The sequence below is a fragment of the Anser brachyrhynchus genome (assembly GCF_964034855.1).
Source record: "Anser brachyrhynchus genome assembly, chromosome: 13".
NCBI lineage: Eukaryota > Metazoa > Chordata > Aves > Anseriformes > Anatidae > Anser > Anser brachyrhynchus.
In genome coordinates, this window is record NC_137708.1 from 13,159,619 (window position 1) to 13,173,467 (window position 13,849).

At 37.8% G+C, this 13,849-nt stretch overlaps 1 protein-coding gene across 14 annotated transcripts in view; it reads left to right on the forward strand.

Annotated features, from left to right (window-relative positions):
• The window catches only part of AFF2 (ALF transcription elongation factor 2), a 366,650-nt gene that overhangs the window by 231,188 nt on the left and 121,613 nt on the right, over nucleotides 1–13,849 (forward strand). For all 14 annotated transcript variants that reach the window (XM_080553964.1, XM_080553958.1, XM_080553963.1 and 11 more), the window contains 2 exons: nucleotides 18–54; nucleotides 306–357. In XM_080553964.1, the coding sequence (XP_080410090.1) occupies nucleotides 18–54; nucleotides 306–357 (89 nt within the window). The remainder of the gene's footprint in view (nucleotides 1–17; nucleotides 55–305; nucleotides 358–13,849) is intronic.

The window sequence follows — 13,849 nt, forward strand, 5'->3', positions numbered from 1 at the left end:
TGTGTTCTTTTTTGTAGGACTCCCAACATCTGACCTCAGGATACAATGTACAAAGTAGGTCTTTATCATCCTGGTCCTAACAGTCAGGGTTGTATTATTTTTTTCCTGCTTAACATCATTAAAACAAAGGCTAAAAAAAATTAATTTCTATGGTGCTAAAGCAGATCAGTTCCATTTTTTATTACATGTTATGCATCATGGCATGTTGTGAAACCAAGTATAATTAGATGGGCTGACAGCTTTGGGTGCATTTTAATTCTACAGTAATCTTTTGACATTTGAAAATGTGTTTCCTTTGTTTGCAGAGTGGAGCGATCCAGCAGGGAAAGTTGCAACTAAGTCAGTGCCACAAAAGTCGTAAGTATTATTATTTCCAGCTTTAAATCTTGTTTTAAATTTATCATAAAGAATGAGCTTATTTCTCCAAAGGTAACTAAAATCTAGCTCCACTCATAATCTTGTCCTGGTGTTCAGGTGTTCTCAGTAGTCCTTAAAAATTAGCCATAAACCAGTTTTATGTTTTCAGTGCCTATTACTATTTCTTCTTTTTAAGCATTAGCTAACAGAGATATGTATGAAAGATGAGTTTATTAAGCAGAAATAATGCTGATTTTAGTTGTACAACTTGCCAAAATTAAATCACTTTTATGCTTCTCTCATCAGATACTAAGCCTCTTACAATAGGAAATGCAACCCAGTGAACAGATGATGCAGGAATTTTAACATTCATACAGTGAGGAAAAGTTAAATACATAGTACAGAATGATACTACTGGCTGGTGTTGAAAAGTGGGTCTTGAGTTTCATACATTTTGAAACAGCTGAAAATCACAGATGGTCTATAAATATGACAGTTGAAAATTGTGGAAGAGCTAATTCTCCACTGTGATAAACCATTTTTCTTTGGTGCTTCTCTGGTGTTAGACTGCAATAATGTGGCAGTGGGTTGAAGCTGCAGTGTTTTCCTACTTCTACCCCAGCATCTCAAAATAATTTACAAGTAGAAATTAATTACTTTGAAAATTAGGTTGTTGTTTTTATACTCACTAAAATATGTGGGTCTGATTTCATTTCAGAGCTGCTATTGTATTTTAGTGTTCAATAGTTTTAAACTACCAAATGCAGAACTGTACTAGCTTAACTGAAGTTTGTGTAAATACAATATGTTCATTTAGAATGACTTCAAAGTGTTTCTGGTGGTTCCTTTTTAATCTAGTAGGGAAGCGATTTTAAGTAAATCCCTATATGGGAAGAAAACTCAATGTAGAGAGAGCTCCGTTTATTTATTTATTTTTAATTACTTTAAATACATGACTTTTTAGTGCAAGTTCATGTACAGTAAAAAGCTTGCTGGAATTCAGTGATGTCTCTGTGACCATGTAAGAGATCTGGGACTAGACTGGGGGTGCCCAATTCATTGGTACACTCACTAGGCTCTGAAGGTCCAGTTCTTTACTCGTAAAGTCAGCTCATGGAAGTACTCATTCGAATAAGGTTAGTTCCTTGCATAAAGCTTTACAAAACTGTTTAAACAGTTAAATCAGTCTTAAAATTAAATGCTTTATTATTAAGATCAAATGAGAATTGGGTAGGAATGCTAGGAATAATTTGCATGAATAGCATTTGTTTATGAAACTCAGTGTCAAATTAGTGTCTCCCTTTTGCTATTTTGATTTCCAGTAAGGACTGCTGATTTTTTTTTTTAAAGAATCTAGCCAAACTAGACCCACTGTTCTTCATAGCAGAATGGGTGCATTCATGTTTCAGAACATCTAAGTGATCCAAACCTAACATCAAGCACATTCTCTAGTAAAAAATAAAAAAATAAAAAATAAAAAATTATTATTACATCTTAAACTGATTTTTCTCCTAAAGCAAGTGTATTTGGACTCCACTGTGAAAAATGTTTTAGAGAGTATACTATAAAATACAATATTTCAATAGTTTGTAACCAACAGTAATAGACTTGTCAATCATGGTTTATAGTTATAAGCTGAATTTCAGAAGAACAGTGCTTCAGAGCTCAGTGGTATATAGTGCATTTAATGGGACCAAAGCTCTCTATAGGAAGCCTGATATAAAACCCGAAGACACTGAGTACATTTTATGAACCAGTTGCTCTCTGTTCTGCTGCTTGATCTAAAGTTCCAGTACTATCAATCAGATTTCTGCTGCAATGAACTGCCTTCTTATGGTAGGTGATAGATTTTACACATGAGAGATCAGAGCTGCAATAAAGCTACTTTTATTTTTAGCTTCCAAATGAAGATCAGCTAACCCATTACTATCACTTTTTCTCTTTTACTGCAGAAAAATTGTTAAGGCAGCTTCCAAGAATTTCCATAGGGCTTTGTGAGGTTAGAAGGCAGTCCACTGTGAGACTTGGTATTACAAGGCCAATTTGTTTCTTTAGATCTGTGTGTGTAGTCACCACCATGTTCAATGGGAATTATTGTACTTTATAATGAAATTAAAGCAGAAAGTGGGGCAGAAAGAAATAATGGTATTAAGTAGTTAGGGCTGGATAATGTGATCCAAATAAACCCTGATAGATTGACAGCTCCTGCAGTAATTGTGTATTTTAATAATTTAGTATTTATCAGAATGCCGTTGTATTAGAAAGGATTTAATCTTTCTAACATTGGGTCATTTCAGGGACATTGGAGCGTATGAGTAAAATTACAGTCCAACTGATCCCCGGTAACGTTTTCAGCTACACTGTCAACCACTCAGCATGATCTCACTGATTTCAAAACTATATCCCCCACCAATTCCTCACGTATTTTGTCAATAGGAGGCTGAGATAGTTGGGGTTGTTTGGCCCAGAGAAGAGAAGGCTCTGGGGAGACCGTATTTCAGCCTTCCAATACATAAAGGGGGCCTACAAGAAAGATGGAAAAAAGACTCTTTGCCATGGTATATAGTGATAGGACAAGGAATAAATGTTTTAAACTAAAAGAGAGTAAATGTAGATTAGATGTAAGGAAGACATTCTTCACTTTGAGGGTGGTTAGACAGTGTAACAGGTTGCCTCGAGAGGTTGTGGATGCCCCCCCCTCCCCCCCGAAAAAGTTCAAAGTAAGGTTGGATGGGACCTTAAGCAACCTGATCTACTGGAAGGTGTCCTGGCTCATGGCAGAAACTAGATGATCTTTAGAGATCCCTTCCAATTCAAACCATTCTATGATTTCAATTTCATCGAACCTGAAAGTATTTGGGTTTGCTCATCTATATCCTTTCTTAGAGATCTTTTTCACCTGGACATTTTTCTAGATATTTTCCAACTTTTTAAGCTTACATTCAATTCCATGGAAAGTTAAGTTATATTTTCTACTTACAGTGACAGTCTTACAGACTCCATTGTCTTGATTAGAAATCTGCAAAAATTAGTACTAATGTGGTTGAGTTCACTGTATTACTGAGTTATACCATGACTAGTTGAGGCAAGTGTGCAGAACAAAGTGCTTTGCCTCCACGATGTATTCTGCTCCAGCAGCCAAGTTGCCTGTATCTCTTTACAAAATTCAAGTGTAGACACATTGACATCCTGAAAGATCAGGCCAAAGGGATGATGTTGGGATTGCACTGAAATTCTGCACCTACATTGTACACGAGTGATCAGGAGTATTTTAAATAATTCATGTAACTAATATCAGATCTTAATTTCTACTCAAAAGTCTTGAAAATGAAATTTTTAAACCACTGGTGTGTGTGTAGAGTGTGGTGAATTTCTGTAGCTGAAATTGGTCTACGTGAAAGTATGGCGCTTGGCTTCCTTTTTCTCTTTTTTCTTTTTTTAATTTCAAATTCACTGTAAGACTCCATTGCGTGCTGTGCAGTCAGTTTTCATCCAGTCTACTCTGATTAGCTTGTTATGAAGCATAGCAAGTAGGAACAGATAAGGTGTGCAACCAATTGCACTGAGAAGGATTTTCTGTCAACTTCCATGAATTCGAGGGTACATACTTAGCTTGCGACTTAGGTTTCTGTTATATAATTACCGCTGCGAGGATGTCATCCTCAAACATCCAGTTCTTTTGTTCTGTTTGGTTGTTAGCATTTGGCCTCGGTCCAGTTGGAAACTACCCAGAACCTTTTTAATCAAGCACATCCTGTGTTTCAAAATCATACTGCAGAGTAGTCTTGGGTAGTTTCCATAAAAGCCTAGCTAAAAAGAAGAATGTAACCATAATGGTATTCTTCCCCTGTCATAAAATGACTTCCTATACTTACTGTGTTAATACAGTATTAAAAGGCCCTTCTCATAGGCTCAGAGAACTACCAGAAACCATTAAAAACTTAGAGCAACAAATTTTTATGGATCAGACAAAAACAACTTATTTTGTCTTTATAAGGTTTTTGTGATCCATGATACTTAATGATACACAACCTGTGTGGGGGCTAGAGGACAGCTAAGTACAGTCAGCTGAAAAGCAAAACAAGCAGCTAAAACCTTCTATGTGATATTTCAGAAAAGATTTTTCAAAGGGAGCACACCACTGGCTTCAGCTGGGCCAGGATTTCACTTCACAGCTTTAAAAACATTTCAGTAAATACCAATACTTTTCTAATCCCAAAGATTATCATAGTACTTGATGGAAGTCTGTTTGAAAATGGAAATGTGCTTCTTGACATCTAACTACTTTTCCTAAGTATCTAATGGCTTTTTGGAAGTTCTCCACGGTGTCAGGGATAGCCACCTGGGAACATGCAAACCAAAATTTGGCAGCATGTTCAAGCTATGAATTAAAGGTGATTCACGGTTTGAAATGAATCAGCATGAGGTCCTTATGAAGAGTAATCAGACATCAAGAGGATTTTACACCAAGGATTGTATATTGGATAATGCGACAACACGTAATGTTGTTATTCAGAATGTTCAAATCAAGAATCACTGATGAATTCTTAACCTTGAAAGGATTCAGTTTTTAAAACCTGGGATGCATTCAATGTTGATGCATTATTTCCCGTTCAATAAGATGAACCAAAAACTTGTACAATTCATCTCCAAGTATAATAGGGAGAATGTTTCAACTTATGTTTCAACTCTATATATGAGATCCAGTCACAATCCAGCCCAGATGTAACACACTGAAGAAGCTGAGATTTTAGTATTTCTAATTACAGTTTTTAATCAATTGTATTAAAGCACAAGAGTGTCAATTGATCCCACCAGTGTTGATAGCCTGCTTTTTTTTTATAGTGTACATTCATTTTCACTTAGTAAGTGTGGCAAGCTTTAATCACTAGACTAAGTACTGCCTGTTTGTTAGAAGTGGGAAGTTCCAAGGATATTCCCTCTGGGTAAACTGGGAAGTCATGAATACAAGGGACTTACACTGCCGTGGACAAATTATGATAAGTGAAACAACACTGGCATGTAATTGGAACTCCATTAATCTTTAGAGAGCTACAGTGCACCATATTAAAGGGACAAATAGAAAATGAAAATAGAAGGTCTGTCTGATAAGACATCATTCATCTTTCATATTTACTATTTTGTTTTGCTGTTTAGAAGTTAGCTTTGCATCCTCTTGCCCTGATAAGTTCTTACATATTATCACCTGGGATTTGGAACAATGATAACCAGTCACAATTGTATCATTTTGTTTTTCACTGCCACAGGCTTCTACTTTTGAGCAATTGGAACTAAAACATAAAAGCATTTCCTATGGCCAGTTGCTCATAGAAGCGAACTTTCAAGACATTTCAGCTGCTGTTAAATGTTTTAAAATTCAGTGTCATAATTAAAAGCCCTGTATCCTTGAAGATAAGCCCATTATTCAAAATAATTTCTAAATTAGACTTTTAATTTGTTTTCATTATTTAGCTGGCTCACATACAGTTTAACCGCCCTGTCAAAATAAAGTTATTTCCTAATACATTCTTTTCCGTGATCTCTTTCTCCTGACATGTTTATAAATCTGTTTAAAAGATTGTGTGAACAGAACTAAATTAATTCTCTTATATTTTGCTGATCAACGTTGAATAGTTTTTCTTGACTATCACAGACATATAATTACTGCCCTTAAGAATTCCTGAAACAAGCTACCCAACTGCAGTATTGCCAGCATTGATGATTGCAACTCAAATAAGCATTGAAGCATTTCAATTTCTTTTGTTTCTATATAAACCCTCATTTAAAAAAAATAATTTTGCCCTAAAAATTGAAATACTTTGTTCTCAAGTAGGATGCATCACAGCCAAATACTATCACTGAACTGTGACCACCAAAGTGTCAGTATTAATAGAGACAGGTAAATGACATACATTAACATGTTTGGGTTCAGGATGCATTTCCCTGTCTGGTAAGTATCAGTTACCATTTTGGAAATGAGTAAGACTGAAAATCTGCCACAGGTTTCCCTGTAGTTAAAGAGCTTTTCCACAGGCAGCAGCATATGTTGTGCCTTCGTGGCTTTAGGCCAGCCTGAAACCGACCTCCCAATTTACATTTCTGTGGGATGGAATCACTTCCGAACTTCAGTGCAACTTCAAACATTCATTTTGAAAAAACAAATGCACTTGGTAAATCTGAACATGTAAATCAGGATAGAGCAGAGAAAGCCACCACAGACAATACCTCTCCCACCCATTTGTTTTCTGAGCTTCACACCTGCTGATAAAATGCACATAAACTAACTTCTTGCTTGCTTTCTGGTCACCTTAGTTTGGACATTTTGTTTTAACTCTGACCTGTCAGTATACTTTAGGTTCAGAATGCAGCCATTTCTCACTTTTTCTTCCTGATGCTCTTTCCTCTAGTCACTTTAATTCTTACTTTCGTATCTTAGTAGCCTGAGACAAACTGAGAAAAGTGTCACCCAGGTTCATCTGCACCATACTAAAAAATAGTTGTAATCGGAAACGGGTGATAAGCTTGAAAGAAGAATGGGTTTTGCCAGGAAACTTGTCATTTATAATACCAGAATGGGCTTGAAACTCCCAATTTGTGTCCTAAATATCCTAGGTAAGACTAACAACCACTTCTCCTAATATCACAACTTAATCCTTTGCATCTTTCCTCTGAACTCCTCTGACAACCCCAATAATCCACCACATTTTTCTCAGCTTTACACCGTCTATCCAGAGCAACTTATATTGCTACCATTATCCTTTGGACTGAGGGCTCAGCAGGGCTCCAAACCCTATCAATTTTCTGGCCAGAGGGCTTATTTTTTATGAAGCGAAGTTCTCACAACACCCCATGGGGCTAGGCCACGCTCACTGCATTATCCTGTCTTGGATAGCCCTTGGAGCCACAGATTGAGAATGACTTAACCTTACAACATATAGGCCCTCCCAAATGACAAAAAATAAAAATAAAATATTCCACTCTGCTGTGCTAATTACTGCTCTGAGTTCCTGGAGGAAGAGCTGCTTCCCTCGCTTGTGCCCATGCACCTTGGCAAAACACATTTTGAGACTTTCCTAATGCTGTTACCACAGCTTCCTGAAGATACGGTGTAGCTCTTGAGGAGGAGGAAGACCTCTATAGCCTTACCCCAGCAGGTGCAAACTGATTGTTTAATTGAAATCCATGTTGCAGAGAACATGGAATGGGTCTAGCAAATTGGCAAATCTAAAGTTATTTCTTAATTTCCACAGGAGCTTTTTATCCTTCAAGATACAAATAGCAAAAAAAAATAAAAATAAAAATAAAAAAATCTGAAGGTAGTTGAGCTTTCAGGAAGTTGTCCCTTACTGAAAAGTCTTGTTTACTCAAAATACTTCACAAAAAGATCTTCCCAGATCTTGAAAGAAAGATGTTGACTCACGTACCTTGTATCGACAAGGAAGGCTTCAGTGCAGCTGTCAGGCTCATCTGAGTCTGTAAAAGTAGTAAATACCTCCAGTAATGAGGGGATTGCTTTCACAACTACCTGCCTACCTGTTACACTCGATTTAAGTATTTGCTTCTTCGATATCCCTGATAAGTTACATACATTTAACTGCGTTTTGAGGACATATATGTGCTTTTCTGCAGAGAGAGAGGACCGTGAATCCGTGCTGCCCATTTTTGATTTAGCATGAATTTCAATAGCTCCAGACAAATTGGAAGGCCTATACAAATCATATAGTTTCAAGTCTGGCTGTGTGCTAGACTGGAATTTTTGGTTAGGTCAGACCTTTATCTCAGCTTCTTTTTGTGGCTCTTTATGGGGAGATTGAAGAGGAACTGAAACTGGTGACCTGTCTTGACCTTTAGTACTGGATTAAAATTCCAACTTGCTGCCATGGCAACGGGGCCTTGAAAATTAGATCCTGACAGAAGCAGGGAGAAACTTAAAACTGCAACTGCGGCACTGAACTGAAGAAAGGTTGCTTACAATTGTCAGTGATAGGCTTTTAATTGAAATTATCTGTCTTTCCTTGTGCTTAACAAAAAAATAAGGAAGAGAGAAATGAGAAGAACAGAAAATTGTCTTGATTGTTTTAGGCAAAAATGTGCTGCAATACAAGGCAAAGCACATGCTGCAGCATCCAGCACCACCAGGCTCTGATATCAGAGGTGGCAGCGATCGAACCGATGTGGTAAGAAGGGACCCAGACATGCACTCATAAAGGTCTAAACCACCCAGACCAGACCGCTAGCAGGAGCCAGACAGTGGCCAGTGTTAAATCACAGGTTAACTTTCTTTCTTTTCTCCTTTAACCTGACATCAGGGATCAAAAGAGACATCATGGTGTTGTGTCTGACTCCCAGGATCCATGCAATTATCTGTTCTGTAAATGTAAAGGAATAAACATAAGCCAAATAGTGCTATTTCAGATCAAGTGTGATAAAAGTTACTCATTTTCCAATCTAATCAATGCAACAGTCAGACACAGATAATAATGCAAGTCCTTCACTGCTAAAGGAGGTTGTTTTTCTTCCCATAAAGAGCAAAATGCAGTTGTAACCTGAACGGAGAAGGCCCTAAGGGTCACATAATGGATTTCCTGCTCCTTTTGCACTTGATCCAGGAATCCCCCTCATCCTCAAATCCAATAACCTTGAATATCAGGTTGTAGCACCTTCCTGTGTTAACCTGTGGCTTTGCCAAAACACCGGGGGATCCTGAGGATGCTCCGAGGCCCCTGCTCCCCTTCTCGTGGTGAGGAGTGAGCAGACACAGGGGGATGATGCCTCCTAGCAGCCCCACTCCTTAAAGTTCCTGTAGGAATTGCCATCTTCTTTATTAAAAAATAAAAAATAATATTAAAAAAATCTCATAAAAGTGCATAGGTTTTACATACCAGATAAAGGAGTCTTCTTAACGGGCAAATAGGGTTGAATTAGATTAGATGCTCTATATAGCTAGATAACTGCTGCAGAATCAGAATGGATTATAGCTACTGTGTGTAGGGCTAACAACTCTAGGTAGATGGCATTAAATTTTTGGGAGAGATAGTTTGGTCAAAGCTTAATTTCCATACACTGCAAAATCCTAAAACCGTGTTTGGCGTCTGAGTTCAAGTAGAAGGCATGCACATAAAAATAATTCCTTTAGTTTTCTTTAGACTGTACTACCAATGTATTAGATTTTTTGCATATTGGTGTACTGTGTGATTATAGGATCAGAGGAAAAATTACAGGCGTTCACAACCACAAAATTTTGGATAATATGTTTTGTAACGTTTACTGTGTGGTTTAGAGATAATGGTTATCACTAATACTTCCAATTTTCAAGAGCAGATGACCATTAGCTAAGTGCAGGTTGCATTGAAATAATACATTATAATCTCATCTTAACAAAACACTGATTTCTGGAGTAGACTGTTGACATGATACATAGCAGAAAGCAGGTGAGTAGATGAGCAATGTTCTAACAAAGGGAAATAAAATCCACTTAACATTTCCCAGCCTCTGAGTTATGTGCTTCAGTAATGTCAGACAGTTAAAAATAGAGGCCATTCATTTGAAATTTCAAGTGTCAAATTAGTTCCTAGAGTAAGTTAGTTATTTCAATGGAGTTACAGTCAGAGATTAATTTGGCCCATCCCAATGTACACTTGCCACTGTTACCATTTCTTACAAAAGCACCACTAATTCTGCCTTTAATTACTGTCAGACTGTAATATAGAGCCCTAGAGTATCTGGCAATAAACTTGTTTTGCCAGGAGGGAAGGTAAAGAAACATTTAAATAGGTTTTTAAAATAAACATGAAGTCTCTGAAGATGTACTGTTGTAGTATAAGCTGTATATCAAAATATATAAGCATCTAGTTGTAACAATGGCTTTGTAAACACATTACCGAGCAAACTATGAAAAGTAATCCACCAAGGGGCTGTTTCCTAACTCATAAGCACTAAGTTAAGAGACCAGTGCCATAAAGTAGATATGTGCTGTTAAAAAATACTTCCTTTTTTGTGAGATTATTTTGTTTTAAGCCGAATGGATGATTCCCTTTTATTTTTAGATGTGTATATTTTTATGCTTGGAAATGTCTGTATTTAAGGAAAAAAGTCAGCCATTCTTGTAAAGGCCATGAATAATTCATTAATATGTGAACAGGGTGCAAATGATGTTAAAGGGTGGCTGGCATCATAGTGCCGACATGCACCTCACGTGGGCAGAGCGGCAGCGGTGTCATGCAGTCCTGCCACAACTGCTCGCTGGCTTTTTGCGCAATTACCATATTGTGGTGTATAATGAAAAAGTCTTCATACTGTCATTGCTTTCAGCAGCCTGCGGGCATGGCCTGAGGAGCAATTGGAGCCCACCTCCCAGGGCACGCGCAGCCTCCTCACTCCCAAGATCTACGATGGCTTGGTGAGCTTCCAGCTGCTGCAGGGCAGCCCCACCGCAGCAGGGCTGCAGGCTGCTTACCCAGGCTGCACGCATGCTTAGGTATTACAGCAGTTTTGGAGGCCACATTTTCCAAATAATCCTGGCACAGCTGTCGATCAAATGTGCACATTGCATGCCTCTGTGTCCCCACCACAAACCAGTTCAGAGTGGCCTGCTGCAATATAGAGAAGGCATGAGGTAAGGCATTGCATGGTATGAGTCCTTCTGATCTCATGTTTGCATCTTGCCTCATGCCTGGCTGAGGAGCCTTCCCACTGTGCCACGCTCATGGATAATGTCAAGAAGGGAAGGGGGATCACAACCGGAGCGTGATCGGAATTCTGGGTTGATGAGGTTTTTTGCATTTACCCACTGCATCTTCAAAGCAAACAGCAATATTGCTGGTGACTACAAGGGGAGTTTGCTCAGAGAGTGTGCAGCTCACTCTCAGAGGGATTTTATTCAGGAAATTGCAAAACTTGAGTAAGAGAAGGTGTTAAGTGAATTATATACAAACTGGATATGGAATTAATCTGCCAGAGCCAAAAACCAGTAAAAGCACATGTATTGCCAATTGCCATCATTTTTTGCAATTTTGCAAATTGTGCAGCTATACAAATATTGAGCTAATAAAACAATGTTATATTCCTTCTCCAAGATACAGAATTGGTTATGCTATTTTGCTTTAGTTGGTGTTGCAAACTATTATTATTATTAATGGACTCTTGTGAATTAAAAAAACTATCCAGAGATTGATATAGCTTAGATCCTTGGTAATATATGGTACACAACTCAGACTGATTAATATCAGTGAGAGAGCATTCATTGATTTTGTTCGCTTCATCTCAACCAGTAGAAATAGTAACTGTTTAGGGGACTGGTAAAAATTTGTGTAGTTGAAATCTCAGTTATGACTGGTCATGGTGCTGTTGTAAGAAGTAACAGGAGACTGAGACTGTTCAGAAGAATGAGCACTGTGCCTGGGTATGAAGATTTTGCAGGATTCATTTATTAGTATAACAACTTGGCATTTCAGTGTTGTTGTTTTTTTGTAAAGATTTAAGGCTTTAATAAGCAGCTGTTCATGTGTAGTAACTTTTTTAAAAAGTCCATTCTGCTAGGTAAAATTTCTTCACGTGTTGTCTATAGAACACGCACCATGCATCATATTAAAAGAAGAATAAAGCAAACACAATGAATCTGTTAAATCGTAATGGCTCCCAATCGTGACAAATTTGCAGATTAAAGCTCATTGAATACACATTTAAATGATAGATGATAATAGCTTGGAAAGAGCCATTATGATCTGTTTCATCAATAATCCACATTTTTTTGCCTTGTAACTACACCAAGGATGAACATAATGGATAGTGCCTGATGAAAAAAATATTTTGTTTATGGAAGAGAATCAGAGAAAAGAAATTCTCAGATTAACAAATTTAAGTGGTTGTTACTGTTTGTTTATATTGTTTATACATGACAGATTTTTCCCATTATTAATATTAATCATTTACAGCACCAGAGTTTGTACTCAGAAAAAAAGCATGTTTAGTCTTAATATCCCTCAAACTGCAGTTTATTTCACTGAATTTTGGAAAGAGTAAGTAAACAGAATGAAGAAAGGATGCAGAGTCAAATGCTCAAGGTTTTCTGTTGCAGATTGTTCAGCACTCGTGAGCACCCAGTCCCACAAAGTTGTGAGCAGCGTTCAGTGGGATTGTGACAAACTTGTCATGTTTCCCATGCAGAAACACATGCTCATTTGCTTAATTTACTGTGTGCTGGGATTTGTTGTGCCTGCCCAGGACAGCCGACAGGGTACTCAAGCAGTTCCCAAGTGCATTCAGTTCAGTCCAGATGCTGTTGATGTGTTTCAGCACTCAAGTGCACGCAAGTGTGGAAGATCTTATGGGATTTTGTTGTCAAAAACTTCAAATTGTGCTGAAACAAAAATTTCCTGCTGAAAAAAAAAAAAAAAAAGAGGGGAGGAGAGATGAAGGTAGACCCAAGCATTCTATGTTACCAACTCTTAGGTGTAATCTCAGGTGCAAATATGTGCGTGATCTCCTGCCTGGGTTAGGATTTCAGTGGTAAGTGCCTTCTAGGACTGAGTTCCTAAAGGCCATTTGTTAGGCAACAGCAAAACTCTGCAGGGTGTAAGGGATGACAAAGAGCATCTTTGTGGGTCTTGTGTTGTTTTCCTAGAGCGTGGTACTAATGGAAAAAGACTATCTAGTGTTTTTTGTCTTTTTATTGCCATGCATTCAGATCAGTCCCCAAGGCATTTAGATCATAGGCAGTGACAGTTTGACAGAAATTCTGACTGAAAATTGGCGGTTAATTTAAAGCTGAAATTTCCAAAATTAAGCACACATTTTCATTTGCAACATTCAAAAGTTAAATCTGATGCAAATATGAGCTGTGGTGGATTCATTTGTTTTAATGTGTTTCTGGACAAATTGAGTGATTTAACAGTGGAGTGCAATCCTAGTGTACTTACCCCGCAATAAGTCATCCCAGTCAAGTTCCTTGCGTCATTTATCTGAAGGACATGAAGGTCCTTTTTAAGAACCACATTTCCCAAGTACTTCTGGGCATTTTCTGTTTTCTGGTAACATACCATTGCAGCTTAGTGCGGCGGAGCCATTTAACAACAAACAAGACTGCTGGTATGTCATCTGAGAAAAAAAGAGCAAGATCCGTTTGTAGGGCTTAGATAGACCTCTTAAAACCATCCACGATTTAGGTAGTTCTCTTCAAAAAAAAATTACTTGTTATTTCGATCTTTGATGTGTAGCACACAACTCCCACCATCCACCCTAGCTATTTTCACTAGGAGCTAAACACTTCAAGTGGCTGTTATCTCTGGCATTCTGTATCTGCAACAATTCTGTATTAATAGCATCCCTTACTACACAATGTTTTGAATTATAGAAGAGCAAGTAGAGGACTTCTAACTTTGAACACATGCTTTATGTAAATATTCAAGTAAAACATAAGCTCGCAATGAATTTTTGTAGCCCTTCTCCTGAAGGCTGTGCCGGAGCCTCTGAGGCTGGGATGATGTGCAAAAGT